Source organism: Prionailurus bengalensis, chromosome F2 (genome assembly GCF_016509475.1).
Source record: "Prionailurus bengalensis isolate Pbe53 chromosome F2, Fcat_Pben_1.1_paternal_pri, whole genome shotgun sequence".
In the NCBI taxonomy this organism is placed as follows: Eukaryota; Metazoa; Chordata; class Mammalia; order Carnivora; family Felidae; genus Prionailurus; species Prionailurus bengalensis.
The window spans coordinates 38,287,353-38,313,043 of NC_057353.1; the positions used below are offsets into that span (position 1 = coordinate 38,287,353).

Sequence of the window (25,691 nt, forward strand, 5' to 3'; positions counted from 1 at the left end):
TATTTTAAGACAACTGTAGATTCATAAGCAGTTGTAAGAAAATAATAGAGAGAGATCGCATGCATTTTTGGTGCTATGCATCCAGTGGTAACATCTGGCAAACTACAGTACAGTATCTATGACGAGGATATTGACACTGATACAATCCACTGATACTCAGATTTCCTTCTTTACCTATACTCATTTGTGTATGTGTGTGTTTAATTCTACACAATCTTATCACATGTGTGGGTTTAAGTATCCATTACCACAGTCAACATACAGAACAGTTCCAACACTACAAAGACCCTTTCATAACCATACCCACATCCCTCCCACCTGCCTATTGTCTGTACTCACTAATCTGTTCTCCATTTCTAAAATTTCACCATTTCAAATGTTACATAAATGGAATCATACTGTAGGCAACCTGGTGGGACTTTTTTTTCTTTCACTCAACATAAATTCCTCAAGATTCATGCAAGCTGTTGTATGTGTCAATTAGCTCATTCCTTTCATTGCTAAGTAGTATTTCAAGGTAGGGAAGTACCACAGTTTGTATAACCATTCACCCATGGAAGGACATCTGGGTTGTTCCCAACTGGGGTCTATAAAGAATAAAGTTGTTATGCAAATTTGTGTACAGGTTCAAGTGTGTGCTTGTTCATTTTTTTATAGACTATCTGTTTTCTAATTTCTATTTTCTTAAACATTTTACACATGGTTATAACACATTCTATAACTAATAATTATATGTGAAGTCCTTGGGAGTCTAATTATACTGTTTGTTATTGATGCTGATTCTGCTTATAGGACCTTGTTTCCTCACGTGGTTGGTAAATTTTGTTGAAAAATTTATTTTGGTAATCTTAATGTAAGAAAGCCTTAAGAATGGTTTAGGGGTGGCTTCATCCACAGAGAATTTTCACTTGTCTTTCTTAGGCTCCCTAGAATGAGGCAAACCCTAAACCACTTTAAGTTGATTTCTGGGACTGGGTTTTCCTAGACCATATAAAAGAGTAAAATATAAGGCTCAAAGTCATTGTTCTTCTAAAACCTCTACTTTGTAATATTCCTTTCCTGGTGGATTTTTTTCCTGACTACTCTTTTCATGGACCATGAAGGACTTTCTCTGGGGACAAAAGATGGTATTCCAATTCTCCACTTTCTGCAAGGCCAAGGCCTTTCTCTTGTTCTTCATCTGAACATGGAAACCCAAGGCTGTGGACCCCTACTATTGGCAAATACTCTCAGGATATTCGAAATGACAATCCTGATTGCCATTTCCTCTTTATTGCTGGTCCCTGGGTATTTTCTTAACTTTCATAGGAACTGAGCTATGCCTTTAAAAGGATGTTTGGTATAATTATTAACTAGTCTTTCATTTTACTGAATGTGAAAGTCAAGAGACTCTAATATGCAAAATATGGACACTGAATCTCCCAAAAGGAAAAGGTCATGCAATACTTCCCAAACATGTAACTATTCACTCTTCAAATTATTAACCTTCCCCTTCACAATATTCCCCTTATGGGCCACGAGCAGTGTAAAGAACATGTAGAAAATGAAGGTGATGCCAAGCAATGTTATTTACAGCACAATTTTCAGAGGAAGTCACCAGGGAAGGTTTTATTAGGTGAGGCTTAAGGACAGGATAAGATGTGGATAGATGAGAAAGTAAGTAAGTCATTTTAGCAGGTAACAGTGGCATTGTTCAGGTATGAACAAAGTAAGAATTTTGTTCAAAAAACAAGCAGCGGAATAACCTTTCTTCTGGAGAAGGTTTCTGTAGGAGAGTAGGAGAGGAGAGCAGTGGAAGCAAGGGCTGTATGAGCTAATATGTAAAGTTAGGTAGGGATTTTCCAGATTTATAATAATGAGAAAGGGACTAGCCAGGTCATCCCAGGCCTAGCAGGATGAGGATTAGGGACAGAAGCAAGAAACTCTATTGTATATTTACAGAAGTAGAAGAATTCGTTGAAGTTGGCCCATAGTGGGTTGTGTGTAAAGGTGCATAATAAAGATAACACTAGGGAAGTCAGGCAAATACCTAAACCTGGGGGCAAATACCTAAACCTTGCTAAGAAAATTGGAGTTTGATTTTGGATTTTAGGCAATGGGCCTATCCTATAATAATCCATACAGTGCATTTATGTCGATAAGTAGAATATATCCTTCCTCAGGATAGTTTATATGCCACATATATAGACAAACTAGGATAACAATGAAAACAGCACCACGTTGTGAAGTATACAACTTGCACAACTGTATGCCATGCCCGTGAATTTCGGAGCTATGAAAATGTGTGAAGACAAAGAGTTTAAAATCACATTTGTATCTGGGGTCATTCTCTAATAGATGGATAGAGAACAGCGAGACTGAAGGCCAAGAGATAAATTACAAAGCTATGATCACAGTCCTGGAGAGGGACCTTAAATGCATGAACTCAAGCAAGAATAGTGAGAATAAGAGAACAGAATTGAAATGTCAAGAGACAGAATTGACAGGGAACAGAATTGCTTCCATTTGGATATGGAGAGTAAAGATACATTCGGATTTCTGGCGTGGTCAGCTGGGCAGACGGGATAACATCCATTAGTATAATATACTCACCAACATACAAGGAAACTTAGTAGAGTGGGGTAAGGAAGTTGGATATGACCATTTGAGATGCCTGTGGACACCCAGGTTGAAATAACTACAGGGAAAATAGCGAATACAGATTGTATATCTATATCCGAAGCTCCAAAGAGAGATCTGGGGTGATTCGGTGGCATTTTGGTTGCGATTTCATGGTATACAAATGGCAGAAGAAACTATGAGAAAACCAGGATACAGTGTAGTCAAGTCGCAACCCGCGAGAAGAGCAATATTTAACAACTTGTAAGAGAAAGTGAAGTCAACAAAGGAGAGAGCAATGTTTTCAGAAATGGGAGGAAACCAGGAAAAAGTGGTACCTGGACTTCACGCAAAGAACAAATTGTAAGGGAAAAAAGAAGATGATCAACAAGAACCAAATACTCACTACAGAGAAAACAAACAGGATGGGGACTGAACAGACCTATTAGAATTTGCAACGGCGAGGTGAATTTTACCAGAACAAATTCAGTGGCCTAGTGGGGATGATGGCTAACTGCACTTCACTCCAGAGCGAACGGGTGCCGTGATTAAGGGAAGGGAAAAGCGTGGAGAGGAAGAGACCCCCTCCCTGTGTGAAGAGGAAACGAAGGGCACACAGCGTACAGGCAGGCAGCGCAAAGACGAGGGAGTTCACAGATAGGTTCAATCATATCGGAGGCAGAAGGCGACTCATCTGCTGAGGCTGCGAGAGTAGTAGCGTGAGGGATGGGAGCCTAAGAGGAACAGTAAATATCTGGAGATCATTATTTTGGAGAACGGAAGAGGGAGTTAATGAGGGACACTTCCAACCGGAGTATTATGCCAGGGTTTTGTTGAAGTGTAAAGCTATACTTTTGCAAAAAGATAACCAACACAGAATTCTTTCAGCTGTCAGTTATCTCGGTAAAGGAAGGGAGAAGTCATGGCCATATTGATCCAGGATCAGTGGTTTGAAAAGTGGATGGCTCTGAAGTTCAAGGGATGAAGACTTAGCCAATCTGGCAAACCTAGACTGTCTTTGTATCTAATATGTTCAAAATGAATGTAGCATCTTTCTTTCAGACCTAGTTCTTCTAGATGCTAGATTCCCTATCTTAGTGAGTGGTTCTATAGCCCCTCAGATATAAAGCCATCCTTCAGCGCAATCTCTCTCTTATACCTTCACATTCAATCCTATTTATTCCATTTCCTTAATACCACGTCTACACTTTGACTCCACTGTGCCTCTGCACAGGTAGCTCCTTCTACAAGGAAGCATCCTGCAGTCTCTTTCACATCATTCCCACTCGTCTTGAATGACTTACTTCATATACCCCCCTCCTGGAAGTCTTAAGTTCCCTTTCCCTCCAATCTGGGGGGAGGGCTCCTGAGAACAGAAAAGGCAGGGTGTATCTCTTCCAAAGCACTTAAAAAACTTTACTCTAGTTGCCTATTCTCTTCCCTATACCCACAAGAATAAGTTCCCCGAAGGCAAGGTTGTATCTTTTATTTCAAGCGCCCAGTACCGGGTGCAGGACTGTTTACTGAATTCACGGAGAATTATAAAAGAAAGCACTAAACAGCAAAATGAAAGAGAGTAAGAGTCCACCACTATTTAAAACGTTAGGAGGTGATCCACAAAGGAGTACATCACTGAGACAGTGATATTCAGTGATAATCACCGTGGATTAAACCGTCTCTACCAGCCTAAGGACGGTTATAATGATAGGGTACGAGTAGGACTCTCAGAGGGTTAGGACTACAGCTCCTGTCCCGCAGTGGCCACAAGCCGCCCACCTGAAAGAGCAACCTCACCTTCGGCTACAACAGCCCCACTCACTGCATGAGTAAGAAACAGTGACATGAAAAAACGCTCCTTGGTCTCTGGAGGCCCCTGGGGGAAGCTTTCCTGCACATGTTCTGTGAGGGTTTCCTAGTGATGATTTATAACTCCTAGAACTTAAAAATAGTTTTAGGGTATTTTATATTTGTGTTTAAAGAAACAATATTCCTTAGAATCGTATCGCAACAGATGTCTCATCATTTTATTACGAAGAAAAACATTCCAAGGGAAAAGAAAATGTAGACAACAAGCCATGAGTGTTCATGTGACAGCAGTATCTTTACTCAAATAAGTAACGGATGTCCTGAGTCCTCCCATGGTTAGCATGTGATCCCAATTCCATAAATGTTCCTTTAAGAATGATATTTAAGCAGACTTACTCCATGTGAAATGTCTATGCAAGTTGTTCCTTAAGTAATTGATATAAATTCTTCTTAACATTAATACACTGTCTTGTGATATTTTAACCATAGACTATCTAGACATTCAATACTTCTTTATTATCAGCAAAATATTGCCACTGTTCTAAAATAATTACCCAAGTCATTTGAGCAAAATCCTTAACCTAACAGTTCCTCATCTATAAAACGAGGATAATAATTCCTGCATTCCAGGATTGCTGAAATGATTACAGTTCGGGTATCTCTGTATATAAAGTAACCATCACTGTGCTTAGCATACAATCTGCTAATCACAGAAAGTTTCTGCTTTTTATTTTCCACAGAATTTTTAGTGATCTTGGTGAAGACAGTTTGCAATTTAATATTTTCCTTTTTGTGAAAACAGAAATAACACTCAGAAATCTGGATCATTCAGGGGCGCCTGGGCGGCTCAGTCGGTTAAGCGTCCGACTTTGGCTCAGGTCATGATCTCATGGTTTGTGAGTTCAAGCCCCATATTGGGCTCCGGGCTGACAGCTTGGAGCCTGGAGCCTGTTTTGGTTTCTGTGTCTCCCACTCTCTGTCCCTCCCCCCCCCCTCTCAAAAATAAATAAACATTAAAAAAAAAAAATAAATCTGGATCATTCACATACATATTCACGTACATGTGGGGGGAGTGTCTCTAAAGTATATATTTTTCTGTGTGCTTATTGGGTTTATCCACTTTGCCTGTCCGCGTACAGACTTCTACTGGATTCAACAAAGTTAAGAATTCAGTTGATTAATTTCACAAATAAAAAAGGAAGTATCTGTTCCTTTGAAGCTAGAAATATGCTGTAAAAAGTTATTCTTATGGGGCTATATTGAGTTGGAATTAGATCTAGCAGAGATAGATTTTATTATATACATTCTATTCAGACACTTCAATTCTTTTCTCCTAGAAATCATTCTTAGGATTTCCTCAAAATAGATACGGTTTTTATATCAAACTAGGGACCACACCAATTAAACTATGAACCCATATTTTCAATGTTAAAAGTTGACCTGTCGGGGTGCCTGGGTGGCTCAGTCAGTTAAGCGTCTGACTTCAGCTCATGTCATGACCTCACGGTTTGTGAGTTCGAGCCCCGCGTCGGGATCTGTGCTGACAGCTCAGAGCCTGGAGCCTGTTTCAGATTCTGCCTCTCCTCTGCTTGCACTCTGTCTCTCTCACTCTCAGAAAAGTAAACATTAAAAAACTTTTTTTTATAAAAAAAAAACCTGACCTGTCAAAACACTGCAGTTTCATTTCCTTAGCTTAAGTTACAATTCACACACATAAGTGGACAACAATAATTTTCAAATTAAAATTTTGTTATCAAAATAAATACTGTGCAGGAAGAGTCAATGTATAGCAAGCCTGAGATAGCTCTCCTTTGAAAGGTCTGCTTTCAAGATGGGACCCTTGGCTAGCATCTGTGAACCTAAATTTCTAAAATGTTCCCACAATTCCCTAACTGATAAGAATGGCTTACCGTGCCTAAATTGTTTGTGCAAACAATATGGTTTATGCTGAATACTGAATGCTTTCCTTCTGAGAGTTTGGAAATTTGGTATGTGCCATGTAATAGGTGCCTGTGTGGTCAGCTCCAATAAAAACCTTGGACACTGAATCTCTAATGAGCTTCTCCGGTTGATAATATTTCATCTGTGTTGTAACAATTCCCTGCTGGAGGCATTAAGCCCTTTCTGTGTGACTCACCTAGGAGAGGACTCTTGGAAACTTACATGTGGTTTCCTTCAGACGTTGTCCCATGTGCCTTTTCTTTCATTGATTTTTCTTTGTATAATAAATCATAGCTATAAGTACAAATATATACTAACTCCTAATAGTACTCCTAGAAAATCACAGAATCTTGGGGTGATTTGGGGACCTCCAACACAGCTGCCATAAAATGTCTTTGATCAAACTATCTTCTACTTTTTTCCCATTTTTATATTACGTTTTGTTAATTTCCTTAGGTACACTATTTAGGAATAGAGAAAATAGACTGAATAGTTAAGACAGATAAATAATTATATAAAATCTGCTATCAGAGAATAATCTCAGTAGATAGGAAATAAAAAAAGCTAACAACTACCTAATTATAAACCCCCAAACATTTGGTGTTTCTCCTAGATTACAGCCATATTTTAAATACAAATTTTAGAATATCTGAAACAGATCATAACCTCTCAGGACATTTGCAAATCCTCACCAGGTTACTGGCAATTTTAGTAATTTCTTTCTTAGAAATTGATTTCCCTTTGGAGAGTGATAATCAAGCCCAATCGTTTTCATTTCAAAATAGAATATATTAATTTAAAGATGTCTTTTTTTAGTTTTGAAAAGCATAAATATGTTAAACATGCATTTGTCCCACGGCATATCTGCAAATCAAAATCTACCGAAGTGAGAATTCTGAACTCTTTAAACTGTTCTCGAGAACTTCCCAGTAGCATTTCCAATGGTAGAGAAACTTACATTTTTTTGCAGTGTGGGCATTTTGCCAGAGTGTTGAACCTCAGTTCCATCCACTGTAAATAAAAAGAAAAGATTGAAAAGAAAAACAACTGAAAACTATCCAATCTGATAAGATGCTTCTCTTAGTTCAAATGTTACCAGGGATCACAGCAGAAGCAACCCCCTTCTCTGGGGGTACAGGCGCTTTCCCCCTCCAACACTTCTTCCGTCCCTTAAAATAGAGTTTGGGACTCTCCTTTGCGACAGTTCCCATGACTTGCCCAAGGCTTTGACGCAATCTAGGTTGGCTTCACAATGAAAACTGAATGTAATGCTGTAATTAGAATGATTTCTTTCAGCCTTATATCTCAGTTCACTCCCAAGGAATAAAACATGTTTTAGGGACCTTCAAAGAAGTTTTGCCTTTAAATCTTGAAGACTAACCTTCAAAATATATGAATATTTAAATTCATTACTAGAATGCAGCTATTTATAATCTATTTATGTGGGAAACCCACAAAGTAAGTAAACTAAACAAAGGAGGTAGAGGGAGAACTCAAGTCAGATGGCTGCTCTCGGTTCTGTCCGTGCATATTCTAAGTAACAAATACAGTCTTTCTACAGCACCAATTTTTTTCCCTTGTAAATGTAGGTAATAGAATGGGCTATCTTCCTTGTTATTGAGATCCTTGAAATGGTTTCCTGGTAGTGGGTGAAAGTCTTTGAAAGAATGTGCAATATAAGTTTAAAGTAAATCTTAACTACAAAATGTATATTTAAAAATGCCTTGGGGTACCTGGGTGGCTCAGTCAATTAGTTAAATATCCAACTTCAACTCAGGTCATGAGTCGCAGTCTCACGGTTTGTGGGTTCGAGCCCTGCATTAGGCTCTGTGCTGACGACTGGCTGGAGCCTAGAGCCTGCTTCAGATGCTGTGTCTCCCTCTCTCTCTGCCCCTCCCTGATGACACTCTCGAAAAATAAAAAATAAAATAAAATGCCTTTCTCAAGTTCCATTTTGCTTGCTTTTCTATATACCTTCTTACAAAGTCTATTTCCTTTATAGTTTTAGGAGAATTCCTTTAAGTACTTCAGTTTTATCATCAAAACAACTTAATCTTTTATTAAAATTAATTTTTGTTTAGGATTCCAAATCACTCCTATCTCTTTTCATAACTTTCCAATTCTAGGTATAGTAGGGTTTCAATAAATTATATATATCCAAATGTTTTCCACACAATAGAAGATAACTTTCAGAAAGTCTCTGATGCATGACGTTTTTTTAATTTTTTTTTTCAACGTTTATTTATTTATTTTTGGGACAGAGAGAGACAGAGCATGAACGGGGGAGGGGCAGAGAGAGAGGGAGACACAGAATCGGAAACAGGCTCCAGGCTCTGAGCCATCAGCCCAGAGCCTGACGCGGGGCTCGAACTCACGGACCGCAAGATCGTGACCTGGCTAAAGTCGGACGCTTAACCGACTGCGCCACCCAGGTGCCCCCGTTTTTTTAATTTTTAAAAAATTCTTGAGTTTTGGGGCACCTGGGTGGCTCAGTCGGGTGAGTGTCCAACTTCAGCTCAGGTCATGATCTCCCCAGTTGGTGAGTTAGAGCCCCATGTTGGGCTCTGTGCTAACAGCTCAGAGCCTGGAGCCTGCTTTGGATTCTGTGTCTCCCTCTCTGCCCCGCCCCCACTCGTTCTCTCTCTCTCTCTCCCTCCCTCCCTCCCTCTCTCCCTCTCTCTCAAAATAACATTAAAAAAATAAATAAAATTTAAAACTTAAAAAAATATTAACTTTTAAAAAAAGATCAAATATATCTGGGTTTTCCTAGGCGTCTCTTTCTTCATTTTTATTTCAAACCTCAAAGAAAGTTAGTTAACCTTGAAATTATCTCTCAGTCATGGTAGGGACATACAGTCCCAACATAAACAAACTAGAGATGAAACTACATGAATGTTCATTCCCTTCTCAAAATCATTATTTTTCAACATCTGGGAATGCCACACCAAGGCTACATTTTTTTTTTGCAAGCAACAGTGAATCTTTCTTTCATACTTACTTTGTAGCGAGTTAACTTACTGCAAAACTTATACTTTTTTTAAAAAAATTATTTATTTTGAGAGGGGGGTTGAGAGAGAGAGAAAGCACGCACATGTGCAAGTGGGGGTGGGGGGAGCGGATCTCTGACGGTGCAGAGCCCAGTGTGGGGCTTGATCTCACAGACAGTGAGATCATGACCTGAGCCGAAACCAAGAGTCAGTCACTTAACGAACTGAGCCGTGCAAGTGCTCCCCACAAAACTTATTCTAAGTAAAAATGCCAGAATTAATGTGCTAATAAACAAAGATTGCTAGAGTTGTACAGAATATTGAGCAGTGAAGAACCTAGAAATCTTATCAGTGCTTTTTTATGTTTTTATAATTAGTTTTAGGACAGCTACTGAACTTGTAACGTCATTTCAAATTTTATTTATAAATAACAAATTTAAGTTTTTCCTAGTTAAAAGAACCAAAGCAGCCAAGGAGGCAATTATGAAACCCTTGAGCGAAGAGGAACTCAAAATCCAAGCCTGAAGGCTGACGTGTGGGCATAGAAATTCTAGAATTTTAGATGACCAACCTAAGGAGGTGATTTAGTCCAGTATTATCATTTTATAGTGTTCTTCATTTTAGCACAGATTATGCACGGTAAATTTAATTATAACTGATAAACAAGTAAGACTTCATTATGTAATTAGTAAATTACACAGCCAGCAACCTAACACATCGGGTTTTGTTATCTCCAAGTACTCACTTAAATGCAGCAAACTAAGAACAGAAAATCATCTATTATTAGAAATGATTTTGTCATAACCTATTCAAGGGAATGCAAATACTTGTGCTTTTGAAAGGAAGTTGACTTACTACTGTTCTTTTATGTCAAATGCAGCCTCTGCACTCTTAGAATTGTATTGCTAGAACTTCAGTAGGGAAAAAAAGAACAAATTATCTTTCTTCTATCAGAAAAATCAAAGGCAACTTCTCTAAAACTCTAATCATTTTTAGCGAAGGTCTTCCAATATTTGGCTTATTTCTAACGATTCTATGTAATAGGTAAACTCAGTTTCCTCAAGATATATTTTTAATCAACCTTAGAAGGCTCACAAGAAAGTTACACTGCTAAAAATGAATCATTTGACAATACCTTATTGGATTTTATTTTTTATTGGATACACTAGGCAACCGGTGTCGTGTCGTTACCTTTGAAGGACGCAAATTAAAACTATAGTTACTCGCCGCCATAGCACCAAACTGTATGTCCTATATCCAAATAAGGAAAATCTTACCCTGACTGAAGGTACTACATCAGAGCTAAGTTGAACCATCATTTATGACTCAGGCACATATTATAGACTGTGTTAGTTTTTACTGAGGCATGTCAGCCCACAGTCAGATACTGGTTGACAAAGCATCTTGACCTACCTTTCATCAGCAACAGAGAACATCTGCCCCGTGGAAATGCAAAATTAAACTCCACTGTTCAGTGTCTTAAGAAACTTCTTTTATTTTCATGCGGGGCTAGCTAAATGCTATGTATTCCCTTTATTCTTCTGGAAAATTATTTTCCAAGCAACGTTCCTCCAAACAGTACTCTAACTAGATGATGCCCTCAAAATGATTTGAAGCTTAGAAAATGTTTATAAATACTACATTAAAACTCCCTCCTGGATATTGACAATGATGCCTGGTAAGAGTGCTAAAGAATATACCCATAGGGGCACCCGGTAGCTAAGTCGGTTAGGCATCTGATTCTTGATTTCAGCTCAGGTCATGATCTCACGGTTCCTGAGTTCGAGCCCCACCTCCAGCTCAGTGCTGACAGTGAGGAGGCTGCTTGGAATTCATTCTCTCTCTCTCTCTCTCTCTCTCTCTCTCTCTCCTTCCCTCTATCCCTCCCGCCTCAAAATAAATCAATAAACTTAAAAAAAAATACACCTATAAAAAAATATTTGTTTAGTTTTTTTTTTTATCCTAGCAATTCCCAATGACCATGGAACTCTTTATTCACATAACACCTATTATTATCCTGCAAAATGAATGTTCTATTGAATACACTTTGGAAAATACAAATCTAGCTTTTCTAAACATCGTCCATGGTTCCAGCCAGGCTGTGAAATAAATAGTGGGAATAGTGTGGATTCATAGTAAATTTAACTTTAGCATTGTAACACTGAGATATTAAAAGATGTTATGATAAACAGAAGGTTGTTGAGGACATAGTCCATTATATTGTTCTTTTAGCTTAATCCATGGAAATAATTCTCTTTCAGGTCCAGTATTCCAATAAACCTTCTCCTATGTGATCTTTTTAAAAAAAATCATGAATATCTTGTAATAGAGTATGTTTTCCTCTCTTCATTGACTCTAGAGGTCTCAAAGCGAAAATTCAGATCAATTTTAACAACTGTACAGGAGTAAATATTGTACATATTTATATCCTTATGTATGATTTATCATATTTTTTCTTCCCTTTGTTTTCATTGTCCCGAAATTTTCATATTTCCTTTTCAATGCTATTGAACTTTGTAACTTATCTCAATTGTTTCTAAGCCTTGTAAGCCAAGCTGAAACAAAGTAGAGAAAAAGTAAATGAATCCTAATAGTTAAAAGCTTGAAGGACAAAGGACATATGACAAAGGACATAAGACTATTTGTGGTCAGCATAATAATAAGGGTAAGGCAAAGTTCTTGAGTCAGAATTAAGATATTTGCAGTTTATTTATTTAAAATTTTTTTTAATGTTTATTTATTTTTGAGAGAGAGACAGAGTGCGTGAACAGGGGAAGGACAGAAAGAGACACACACAGAATCCGAAGCAGGCTCCAGGCTCTGAGCTGTCAGCACGGAGCCCGAGGTGGGGCTCGAACCCATGAACCGTGAGACCATGACCTAAGCTGAAGTCGGATGCCCAACCGACTGAGCCACCCAGGCGCCCTAAGCAGTTTATTTATTTTTTACAACACTGAGTAGCTCTCATTAATCTGAAACTCTCAAAAGTAAGAGCCACCCCATTAGGTATGTACTGTGTACTCTAATCACCAAAAAATTGTTTTCTAGGAATTTTTAAATCATCTTTAAATATCACATATTAATCCAAAACACCCTTTCCTGCTAAAGAATTAAGGTTTTTAATCATATTCACTGTGTTAATATGCTAATATGATTCACTTGCCTACACTAAATATTAAATAAAAAAGAGCTAGTTTTAGAAGTTTGTCTCTGAATTGTTCATTACTTTAGTAGTAGTTTTCTTCTCATATGAAAATATCTAAATGCGTAAAGTACTTTTTAAAGTATTAAAAATCATGTCACATACATGTGTTTTAACCTCTCAATTTGGATCACTCTCTCGGATTCATACCAGGTGATTTCAAAAAATTAAATATGACCTTTCTAAGAGTTGTCTTTGATTTCCTTTTTTCCTCATTCCCTTATCTACTCTATTATCAGCACGTTAATTCTCTCTCAAAATCTTTACGCTATTCCCCAACCATCATCATCACTTTTTTTGAATAATAAAAGTCAAACATCTAGTCTTGCCCCTCTTCAGCCTTTCCCTCCATGCAATCCATGTTCCATTTTATACATAGCATCCCTACATACAGAATTAATTATAAAGCTCTACTGAAGCTTTCATTACTCTGAGCATAATGTCACTCACTCCCTCTAGGCTGGGTACTTCTGTGGGTGCGCGAAGAATCCTCCGTTATTTCCTACTCTAGCCTAAACACCCTAAACATATTTCATATAATTCTTGTTTTAATTGTCTTTCTTCTCCAATTAGATTATAAAACTGCATGAGGGCAAGGAATGTGTCTTCCTGTTCCTTCATTATGCAGTCCAGTGCCTGGCGCGCACTCAGTAATTATATTTGAACAAATGAAATCAGCTCACTGACAATGTGGCTCTAAAGATTATCCGTGGCAGGGATTTAGAAAATAAAATTTAGCTGAGCAAATGCAAATGTAAGCTAATTATGGAGGGGAACTGACTGAACAAGTTGAAAAGAAATCTGTTTTGAAGATCTTTAAATGGTATTTCAAAATATAATTTGTTCACATGTAAGAAAGAAAATAATAAATATATTTAATATATATTTAACTTAGTCAAATCACTCGATATCTGTCAATACCTACAGAGTGTATTATCCTATGTAGTAATTTTCAAAAAGAAATTTTTTAACTACTCCCACCAGGTATATCTCCTAATTAAGCAACTTAGTCACCGATTTAATGAATAAAATATAAAAAAGAAGATTTATCTTCTCCTTACAAGATCAGAAGTATCCTAGAAATTCTGATTAAATGAATTAAATCAGATAGATGCATGAATTTCCATTTCTTTTCCTAAACTTGACTGAAATAGGGGTAAATGAATTTTAAAAAGTATAATACCATAAGGGTAACGAGGAGAGATGACCCCAAATCTCTGAACAACGGAACGCTCATGGAGCCTGGAGCTGGCTTAGTGAAAGGGGTGCTGAAACTTGCCTGTCTGCAGAGAGATATGCCAAAGGAAAGCAAGCTGTTTCAGGTATTGGGGCTACCACGTGTTTTCCGAGGTGGGGCTCCTAGCAGTATCCCCTGTAAATGCTTCCCTACCCTCCGCAAAACGAAACCCCTCTCTTCCCGGTACATGCAAGAAAAGAGTGATTTATTCTGAAAAGAAACTGGACAAGAGAGCTTGTGAACTTAGAAACACCCGCCATAGCAGAAGGCAAGAATAAAAGAAAGGAATCAAGTTAAAGTCTACGGTTTGAACAGTGGATGAGACCTTCATCTCATTACCTTTAACTCCTAAATGCTGCCTCCCAGGCATATCACTCACAAGAAACTGCAGGATTTTTCCCCAGAGAAACTTGCCCTCCAAGAAGACTTCTTGATATTAAGAGTTGACGGTTGTTCAAAAAAATGGGAGAGGGAGAAGAAAAAGAAGAGGAAGATGCAGAAGAAGGAGGAAGGAGGGAAGGAGGGAAAGAAGGAGGGAAGGAAGGAAGGAAAGGAGAAAGATCTTAACTCTGCTGCATGAATAGAGGTTCCAATCAGTGACTGACCCTCAAATATAAATGAACTTTTCTGTAAAATCTCTACCACAAAAAAAAAGAAAAGGTGGGGAGAAAACAGAGACAAGGCATAAAGAAGAAAAATACTTCATAAAACAATAGAACTAATAGTTTCAGAAAGATGCCATAGAGAAGAGAATGCTCTTTAGAAAAAGGAAAAACTAACCAGAGAACACAGGAAAAGTCTTTGAGATTAAAAATTAAGTTAGAAAATCTGAAATTAAAATTTTGAATTAAGTTTGGAAGATATAATCAGGAAAGTGTCCCAGTAAGTAAAAGAAAAAGCCAAACCTTCAAAGAAAATGTAAGAAAAAGAAAAAAGAGTCAATAATTCAGGTGATCTAAAGGGTTCTAGAAAGAGGGAACAAAGAAAAGAAAATAGTCTAGACCATAAGAGGGCCCACTGAGTACCCAGACAATGAATTCAAACATATCCTCCCTAAGACACATTCTTTTTATAAATGTTTTTTAACTTGAGTATAGTTGACACACAGTGTTACGTCTCTCGAGTGAACAACACAGTGATTCAACTAGTCTTTATATTATGGTATGCTCACCACAGGTGTAACTACCATCTGTCATCATACAACACTATTATAATATCATTGGCTGCGTTCCCTATGCTGGTCCTTTTATTCCATGACTTACTCATTCCGTAACTGGAAGCCTGTACCTCCCACTATCCTTCAAACACTCACTCCCTTATACTGGCAACCATCAGTATGTTCTCTATATTTATATTTATGGATCTCCACTTTTTGTTTGTTCATTATATTCCACATATAAGTGGAATTATATGGTATTTGTCTTTCTAAGTCTGACTTATTTCACTTAGCATAATACCCTCTAGGTCCATTCATTTGTCACAAATGGTAAGATCTCATCCTTTCTAAAGGCTGTGTAATATTCCAGTGTGTATGTATGTATCTGTATCACATCTTCTTTTTCCATCCTAAGACATATTCCAATGCAATTTCAGAGCACTGGAGAAAATGAAAGAAGAAAGAGGCAAATAAAGAGAAAAAATAGAAAGGACATGGAATCAGGGCAGTAGTTGAACTTTTCATTAATAGTGGAGCAAAGCCTTTTAAATTTTTGAGAGGAAACAATTAGCAACCTACAATTCTACATCTGAACAAACTATAAAGTACATGTGAGATTAGATTAAAAACTGTTTAAGAAGTAGAAGGTCTCAAATTTATTTCCTTGCATATTTTCTCAGAAAGCTAAGAGGGGATGTATTTCACCAAAATGAAGGAGTAAACCAAGAGCTATAAGGAAGGCATGAGATCCAATACAGGAAAAGAAAAAAGGAATTCCTAGGATAATGATGAAGGGAAATCCCACAATGGCAGCTGTGTAGCAAGAAGCCTCAATAATAGATTCCCTGATGTGTCTGACTATATTGATAGGAATTTTATAGTTCTATAAAATAATATGGGAATAAGTAATGATTTGTAATAGAAAATTAAATTCAAAAGGAGGAGAGACAATTATTCTTCTTTTTTTTTTTTTAAGTAATCTCTATACCCAGTGTGGGGCTCAAACTCATGACTCTGAGATCAAGAGTCAGATGCTCTACCAAATGAGCCAGCCAGGTGCCCCAAAAGGAGGATATACAATTATTAACAAATCCAAAAAAAATCTGAAAAGTCATACAGTGCCAAAATATAATATATTACTTGGCTAAGCTGTGAACATAATTTACCTAATCATAAAAAATATAAACATTAAGCATTAATTGAAAAAAATATTAAAACTCTAGCTGGAGCATGGAATCGAGAAAAGGACTATGAGTGGGGGAAGGGATGTTATGAGTGCTAAATCCTCAACCTGCATTGCACAGGGTAATAGGGAAAATCTAAAATCAAAAAGAAAAAAGGGTAAACAATTTAAACACATGTACATAATACCAGCACAGCAGCTGGAAATGCTGGAAGTATTTGGAGGATGGTATTTGGGGATGATCACTATTTTCCTTATGAGCTTTACAATCCCATTTAACATTGAAATTATGCACATGAATTACTCTACTAAAAATAAAAATTAGAAGGAAAAAAATGCAAATCATCTACACTTGCTTAAACCTGTTCGTCCCTTAGATTATCCTGAAGTGGAAGACCACTGTGACCTCAGCCCTGCCCAGGCTTACACTCTGGAAGTTTTCATTAATACTTAGGTTCTAAAGAACATTTTTTTGTCTCCTATGAGGGCTGAATAACAAAAGAAAACCTTCCTGACAGGGCAAGGCATTATGAACTTAACTTTTAAAAATCAAACTTAGGGGTGCCTGGATGGCTCAGTCGGTTAAGCGTCCAACTTCGGCTCAGGTCATGATCTCGCAGTTTGCGGGTTCAAGTCCTGTGTCAAGTTCTGTGCTGACAGCTCTGAGCCTAGAATCTGCTTCAGGTTCTGTGTCTCCCTCTCTCTCTGCCCTTCCCCCACTCAGTCTCTCTCTTTCTCAAAAGTAAGTAAACATTGAAAAAAATGTATTAAAAAATCAAACTTAGGGTTAGAGTTAAAAGTTAGTTGAACAAGAATTCCTATAACTACTTATAACTTCTTATTTTTTCCCCAGTAGTTTATCTAATTATGGACACCAGAGTTAACTCCCTTTACTCCAAGTTTAACTTTTTAAAAAGCAGAAAAAATTTGATAAATTATAATAAGAATTTTTCTTGAATCTAGAAACCACAAATCTTCTGATTAAGTGCACTTGGATAAAACTACAAGACCATGAGCGGTGGTCAAATCTATGTGATCGTGACCTACATGTACAGATTGATGTCACTGTGACAAATGTCCAGTTACTTACCAGGAATGTGTTTCCACAATGCCCACACACGACCCTTGTACCTTCTGGTTGGACTGGCAATGCAGGTTGAGCTGGTTGTTCTTCAGAAATAAGCATTACTGGGCCAAGGTTAATTATGCGTCTACTGTGGAGAGAGAAATGAAACAACTTCATTATCCCACAAATGGACTGAGGGCAAAACCTGTACTATATGACCAAAAACATGGAATATAGCATTGAAAATAAATAAATTATCAGGCTTCGAAGCTAAATTCACAGAAAGTAGCAATAAGCAATACTTCAAAAGCAAAAAAAAATGAGAGTTTTTAATATTTTTGATGGAAACCATATATTATAGTGTTGGTTCCTAATCAATGACCTTGGGAACCATTTCACTGCCTTTTTCAAGTTCTTATAAGTCCAAATCAGAAATAGTTTTTATCATTCCCTATCTAGGAACACAAGTTGAGTTTTGTAGAAAACTACAAAAGTTAAAATATTCCACATCAATAAATACGCTGCGTGCCATGAAGGTACCAAAGTGCTGAGTCACAACCAAATTTCTCTGAGTAGGTTGGTATTCCTTGATGTCTATTTAATCACAGTTGGACAAAAAGGAAGATGAGAAGGCTTCATCAGATGGGGTTGCAAATGATTCATAGAAAGGTCAAAGAGCCAGAAATCACAGAAAAAACACAGGTAAAGTCTTGATAGACTCCGATCTGGGCACATCTATAATGTCATTTGATATGGGCAAATAGCTCCAGAATTTACTGCATAGAGTATATTCAGCAAAGACCAGTATAGCACATGGTAAGGTACACAATGATGACTAAAACACTTCCAGATTAAGATGAATTTCATCAAAGGTAAACTAGGTGGTTACTTTTATTTATTTTTTTCCCTTTGGAACATCTTTGAGTTGATCTTAATCACTCATATATACATTACAGTTGGGTGACACCTCCCTTCACTGATGTAACAGGGGTCTGAAATGGCTTACAAATAATGTTCTTAGAAACACCTTTATTACAACTATTTAAACATTTGACTGCATGCATTACAGAATGGGTTTATTCCATTCACTCATATAATACCAGTGTGAATACAGGTTGCAACTAGAGATCTCATAAATATCCTTATTACAAGTGTTCCTAATAACTTCACTATATAAATAACAATGAGGATAAATGGTTACTTTTAAGTAAGTTTCATGAGTCACTAATTTATTACACTGCATTAAGTACTGACATAATATCATGAAATCTTTCATTGCTCATTCAAGAATATTATAAATACTTGTGACCATTAATTTCAAACTAATCATATCATTCCTTTAACAAAGGGAAAATAATAATCTAACTCCTGTAATTACTTTGAGGACAAAGACTCTAGAACAAAGCCTGGCACATAATAAGCCTTTAATAAATACTAGTTGAATGAACGAATGAATGAATGAATGAATGAATGTTTATCTCTTACCAGTTAGGTCTCGGACATCCTATTCGCCGAGATGTGTCCTTACAAATGAGGAGACAATTACAAGGGCATCTAACATATTTCTTCCCTGTTGGGGGGTTTTTGATTGGCTAGATAAGGGAAGAAAATGCAAACACAGCAAATTAACCAAAGGACAGATTGCCAAAGCTTGTTTATGTATAAAAAGGAAATGATTCCTTAAAAACATAGGCTCCCCATAGTGCTATCAAAGTACAGGTTAAGGAAAAGTGCATCATAAGTGGTTTTAAACAGCTCAGATGTTGGCAAGCACTCTATAAAGTCTGGGGGCTGCAGAAATTTAATTGTGAAGGGCGTATTTGAAAGTTCGCTTGCACTGCCCTTTCAATATGAGAAGAAAATTTAAGTGCACAACAAAAATTGTTTTCCCTTTAAAGTTTTAGGACAAGACAAAGTCATCTATCTGTCCCACCAGGCACAAACATTCACTAGTTTCATGCACCTGTCTGGGAAGAGTGAGCTCATTAAGAATAGTGGGCAAAGAGGAGTGTATGATAAATTTGAACTTGACTGCCTGGAATATAAGAAGTGATCATTTTATTACATCTTTTAGCTTAAAAAAAAACAACCTGCAATAACTCTTAATGTTAACGTCTTTTTAACTTTACAGTAAATGTAAAAGCAAGAATAAACACCAAAGAAAACAATCCTTTCAACACTAGGACTCAGGCCTGTTAAAGTAAATAACCTATGAAGCAATGGAAGGACTAGAACATCACTCTCTTGGGCATGCCTGCCAAAAATGTACAACCTGAATCCAGTCATGAGGGAATACCAGACAAACCCAAACTGAGGAACATTCTACAAAACATCTTGCTTGTACTTTTTGAAAATATCAAGGCAGTACAAGACAAAGAAAGACTACATTTCAGATTAAGGGAAATTAAAGAGACATGACATCAAATATGATATGCAATTCTGGATTCACTCCTGGACCATGTGTTTTGTTTGTTTGTTTGTTTGTTTGTTTTCTAATGGAACCATTGAGCAAATATGAGTTAGGTCAAAAGATCAGATAACAGCATTGTGTTAATGTTAATTTCCTGCATTTGATAACTGTACTATGATTGTATAAGTGACTGTCCTTTTTTTTTTTTTTTAAGGAAATTCACACTAAAATATTTAGGAGTAGAGGGGCCTCTGGGTGGCTCAGTCAGCTAAGCGTCCAACTTCGGCTCAGGTCATGATCTTGCAGTTTGTAAGTTCAAGCCCCACATCGGGCTCTGTACTGACAGCTTGAAGCCTGGAGCCTGCTTCTGATTCTGTGTCTCCCTATCTCTCTGCTCCTCTCCTGTTCACGCTCTGTCTCTCTCTCTCTCTCAAAAAGAAATAAACATTAAAAAAAATTTTTTTTAATGTTTAGGGATAGAAAAGCCCCATGTCTGCAATTACCTTAAAAGGTTCTTAAAAAAAAGAAAGAAAGAAAGAAAGAAAAGATTATTTATTTATTTAAAGAGAGAAAGTGAATGTGACAAAATATTAACACATTTGGGGAATGTGGGTACAGAATGTGTGGAAATTCTCTGTACATAATATGTACTATTATTTTTGTAACATAATTTCAAATCTGTGACATATTTCAAAAAAAGATTTAAAAATTTAAGGAAATAACCTTGTTAGAAATATATAAAAATTAACAATAAGTCATCAATAATTTATTAAGCTATATTACAGATAAAATCTGAAAATCTGAATATCCCAAAGTTGTAAACATCCAGAATGTGTTACTATTCAATCTAAAATATCAAGAAAACCAGGGGTGCCTGGGTGGTTCAGTCAGTTAAGCATCCAAATTCAGCTCAGGTCATAATCTCATGGTTTGTGAGTTCGAGCGCCACGTCAGGCTCTGCGCTGACAGCTCAGAACCTGGAGCCTGCTTCCGATTCTGTGTCTCCCCTTGTCTCTGCCCCTCCCCATGCTCATATTCTGTCTCTCTCTGTTTCTCAATAATAAATAAACATTAAAAAAATTTAAATATCAAGAAAACCAGAACTTGGGTTAATTTATCTATACATCCAAATTCTACCATTAAATAAACGTGTACTTGGCAAATGACAAGTTTTTCTTAAAATTTTTTTAATGTTTATTTTTTGAGAGCGAGAGATAGAGCATGAACAAAGGAGGAGCAGAGAGAAGGGGAGATACAGAGAGAGGGAGATCTGAAGCAGGTTCCAGGCTCTGAGCTGTCACGACAGCCCAGAACCCAATGCAGGGCTCGAACTCAAGGACCGCAAGATCATGACCTGAGCTGAAGTTGGCCACTTAACTGACTGAGCCACCCAAAGGTCCCTACCAGCTTTTTTTATATTTTATTCCCACCTTACCTGTAGACCCCAGTTCCCTCATTTACAAAACAAGGCAACTGAATTAGACAATTTTAAGCACTAGTCCTTAGTGCCAGCTCATGGCTTGTCATGTCTGATCTGCTGGGACACGGGGGTGACACTGTCCTGATGCATAAGTTTTAGAATTCTTACTTAGCAAAATGAACTTGTATGTGCCAGATGCAGTGCTGGGCACTTTGCCCCTGTAATCCCAAGAGCAACCCTATTAGGTAGGTATTATTATTTTACCAGTCTACATGAGGAAACCACAGTGTGGAAAAGATAAATCCCAAGGATAGATAGCTCTCAAGTGGCAGAGCTAGGATTCAAACCCCAGTCCCTCTAGTCCGTCAGCCTCCAGATCTCAGACTCCTTAATCAATCACTCAGCCAATTAGTTCCGCTCTTCCTCCAGGACTTCTCAACTTTTCCATTACCTTGCCCTAGAAATTGCTTCTCCCTTAGCTTTAAATTCTGTATTCTCTAAGTCTTGTTAAAATTTGTCCATATTTTCTCTCCTCCCACTTTCTACTTCCTTTCCCAATTCTAGCTACCGAAAGAAGGACTTATGTTAGCCTGGTTTTGTTTTGTTGTTTCATTTTTTGAATCTCCTCAGGAATATCAGGTTCCCATCAGAGGTGGCTGCCCAGGAGAACAGACACACTGATACCCTGTTTTAGATGACATGAGGAGAATGAACCACAGTGAAACTGAGCAGGGGATAGTGACAGTGAATAGAAGGAGTGGCTCTGTTGGACTCTGGTCCGTTTGTCTGTTCTTTTTAACCTAGAATTTCTCCAGAGAAGCTGCTGGCTGCCTAATACCTCTTCATTCATAAATTTAAGATCAAGTTACATTGCCAACATTGGGAAGTCATCTCTTAAAGCACTCTTCACACACATTTTCCCCTTCTTTTCCTCCCCTGTAGTATGACTGACTCCACACAAGGCAATCTAATTAGATACTACTCATTTTCTCCAGGATACTGACAATTATTTACATCACTTAACAGGAGCAATAATGATACAAAAATGTCAGCACGATTTTCCTTATGTCCAGAAGTAGTTTATTTGTACCCAAATCCTACTGTTCTGGTATCATGAACTCCTCACTTCTAAGTAGCCAGACTGAGGCTGTTGACGAAACCCATAGTCTGCTCTGTTTACTTCCAAGGGTAAATATAAAGCTCTAAAACTTTTTTTTCTACTCATTAAAAAACAAAAGTTTGTGTCAGTGGTGGCATAGGAGAAAAAAATCAACAGGAACATCGAATCCAAAGAAACCTTTAAGGTACTGGTATTTTTTTTAATTGCCATCAATGCCTGACAACTCTTAATTTGGTTGCTAACTCTAAAAGCAGCACGAATGAGGCTGATGCTGTTTGCTAGTGGGTGTTTAACTTAAAAAGGAAATAGAAGGTTTTGTAGGTATCACCTCTATTTACACAATAAAGTTTATCCCCAAATGATGTCCCTTATGAAAATATATATTTACAATGAAACATATTGCTTCAAGCCTTAAGGTTTTATTTTATGACTTTTCTATAAAACACATAATGCCCAGTGTGCATGTTTTATGGTTTACAGAGACATGGTAATCTCTGGCTGACTTTTTTTCAGACTTTTCTAAAAAGGAAAAATATGCAAGTACCAACAATTAAATTAATATTTAATTGCAAACTTTGAGAGAGATTGAAATTTTATTTTTTAGTATAACTTATTGTCAAATTGGATTCCATACAACACCCAGGGCTCATCCCAACAAAGATTGAAATTTTAAAAATAAAGCCTAACCATGAAAGTAGGAATCTATTTAATCTAACCAGTATACACTTTGTCAGTTCATTACTTGAAAGTTTCAAAATTGTACTTAAAATTTAGTTGCCTTTCTCAAGTTTCATTTAAAAAAAAAAACAATATACCCTTCAAGTTTTTTGAACGTTTCACTAAATTACTATCAAGCAAGTAGAATAAAATATCAAGCTATTTATAAACACTTTGGCACAGATATTGATACTACATGCATAATCTTAAACCCAGAAAAACCATACAAACATCCTATAGACATAGAGCAAATTTAAATAATTTTCCACATAGTAAGTACAAAGTCCACATGTGAAGTGAACCTTGGTGTATGTATGTATATGTATGTATGTGTGTATATATATATATATATATATATATATATATATACATATCTCATTTTTGTGAAAATCAAAATGGATTTAGTTGTGACGTGGATAGACACTGAGGACAATTGTAAACATCTGTAGAGGGTCAGTCTCATGTTAGAAAGTAAAGAGCCAGATGGCATTATGCTTAAATTCACCATGAAATTTTCATAATGGAATTAACCTTAAATGCCTGGGCACATCCTTGTATGATAAAAGAGGAGTAGAGAGAAGAAAGAAAGGATGAGAAAATATGGTTGTATCTCTATCCAGTGCACGTCTACCTTTAAGTAACATTAGTGGAGTACTTCCTTTAGACAGAAGATGTCAGACAATAATTTATGCTTTATTAATGGAAACCCCCACTTACCGTAGCTTCATTGCAAACTGTGCACTTAACCACATGCTGGTGAAGCTTGCCATCCAAGTTGATGAGAGACTGGCACACGCGGCAGTTAATTACTGGAATACCAGTGGCATCAGGACTGGCGATGGCTGTATATGGAGGGGGTAGTTCCGCTGGAAAGAGCATCAGTCACTGAATCAGGGCCAATGGTATTATGAAGGGTTTGAGCATATAAGCAATAGAAGTAAAGCAGAAACTATCAAAAATGTCCTTACTCTTGTATTTATGTTTTTAAAGCTAGCCACCTTATCCTGGTTTCTGAGTGCAAACACACATGGGCCTACATTGTGAAGGGGAAGAATTCTTAACTCCAATAAAATCCAAATCATGCTTGCCTTGGTCTATCCAAACGATCCAGTTTTCTTTTACTAACCTATACTCAACATACCCACTCTGTTCCCTCATAAGTCACAGAGCTTGTAATAGGAAAGGGATGATTCATGCCTAAAGTAAGAATCTTACAACTAATGATCTGATTCCCAAGAAAGAGAAATAGTCAATGAGAGAAAGGTTTAAAATCACTTATGCATACACATAAACTATGCAGTTGCCATGCAGTGTTTATAAAGGGACCACTATACAACTGCTGGCTGTGACAAGAACAAAATAGTTTTGGTGGCAGTTTAAGGAGACACAAAAGTGAACCTAGGAAAACTGAACTTATCAACATGGAACAAAGCCAGTTGGAATGGAACAATGCTAATTTCAGACACAAAACAAAAATAAAAATACACTTAACATTTTTTTATCTCAAATTTTTAACGTTAAAAACGGGGCGCCTGGGTGGCTCAGTCAGTTAAGTGTCCGACTTCGGCTCAGGTCATGATCTCACGGTTGGTTCATGGGTTCAAGCCCTGCGTCAGGCTCTGTGCTAACAGTCCAGAGCCCGGAGCCTGTTTCAGATTCTGTGTCTCCCTCTCTCTCTGCCCCTCATCTGCTCACGCTCTGCCTCTCTCTCAAAAATATATAAACATTAAAAAAAATTGTTTTAAATAAAAAAAAAATCTAGGAAATGCGCTTACGTATTTATGGGTAAAAAATACATCTGGAACTTAGTTTAAATGCCCTAAGAAAAAAATGGGTTAATAGATGAAACAAGATTAGCAAAATGTTGATAATGAGTAAAAATATAGTAACATAGAAGATCATTTTGGTCTATCTACTTTTGTGTGTGTTTGAAAATTCCCAGAATACGTGCACACACACATACCACACACACACACACACACACACACACACACACACACACACACACAGTTTAAGAGTCCTAAGATTGCCTGATTGGGTAAAGGGTAGCGGCCCAATTTCAGAACTATGCTCATCTACCAGAAGTATATATTTGTTGTAGAAATTTAAGAAAAAGAATATAGATATACTACTCTGGAATGAGATTTCTAAAGGGACTGCCTAACCCCACTCTGTAGCTGCCTCAATTATAGGCATAGGAGGCCCTTTTAAGGAAAGGTAGTATCTTAGGACATCTAGAAAGGCCTACACCTCAACACACGATTCATGTTTGAAGCCCCACTAAAGAGATCTGATATTTCAAGAGGCTTCTGTGATACTATAAAATACAATCGCAAAAGCTAATCATGAAAAGAGCCATTTTTGAAGTAGAGATTTCTACCCACTGAATTAGATTCTGAACTCTGTGGTATTTTTAAAGCATAGCACACTATGGTATGTTTAAAATCCACATATCACCACCTGGCACCCTTGAGGTTTATCATATAGATGTTTTTTAACTAGCAAATGACTAGCAATAAGTGTTATTCATTTAAAGGATTCATAATAAGCTGAATTTCTGCAGCACCCAAGGCTCTGAAAAGGGCCACTTTGAAATGACAATACGTTTCTGGGAGGCTTATGCCAGAACACCGCCAAATACTGAACTTGAAAAGAAGCTATAGATGTCTTACATTATAAAAATAGCTTTAAATCTTTGAAAGAATTTGAGGTTGATCCAGAGTGACTTGTAAGGTATTAATCAAGAAAAAAATGGGTTAAAGGAACAATGAGTCAAATATACACGTCGCAGCCCTTGGAATTTGCAGATTCTTTTATCAGCTTTCAATAAAGAAGATATTGTTCTGGG

The 25,691-nt window shown here is 37.1% G+C and overlaps 1 protein-coding gene across 4 annotated transcripts in view; it reads right to left on the reverse strand.

Annotated features, from left to right (window-relative positions):
• Positions 1-25,691, reverse strand: part of PIP4P2 (phosphatidylinositol-4,5-bisphosphate 4-phosphatase 2) — a 53,235-nt gene that overhangs the window by 9,287 nt on the left and 18,257 nt on the right. For all 4 annotated transcript variants that reach the window (XM_043601345.1, XM_043601346.1, XM_043601347.1 and 1 more), the window contains 4 exons: positions 23,561-23,709; positions 18,662-18,768; positions 17,201-17,324; positions 7,304-7,356 (listed from right to left, as the gene is read on the reverse strand). In XM_043601345.1, coding sequence (XP_043457280.1) covers positions 7,304-7,356; positions 17,201-17,324; positions 18,662-18,768; positions 23,561-23,709 — 433 coding nt within the window. The remainder of the gene's footprint in view (positions 1-7,303; positions 7,357-17,200; positions 17,325-18,661; positions 18,769-23,560; positions 23,710-25,691) is intronic.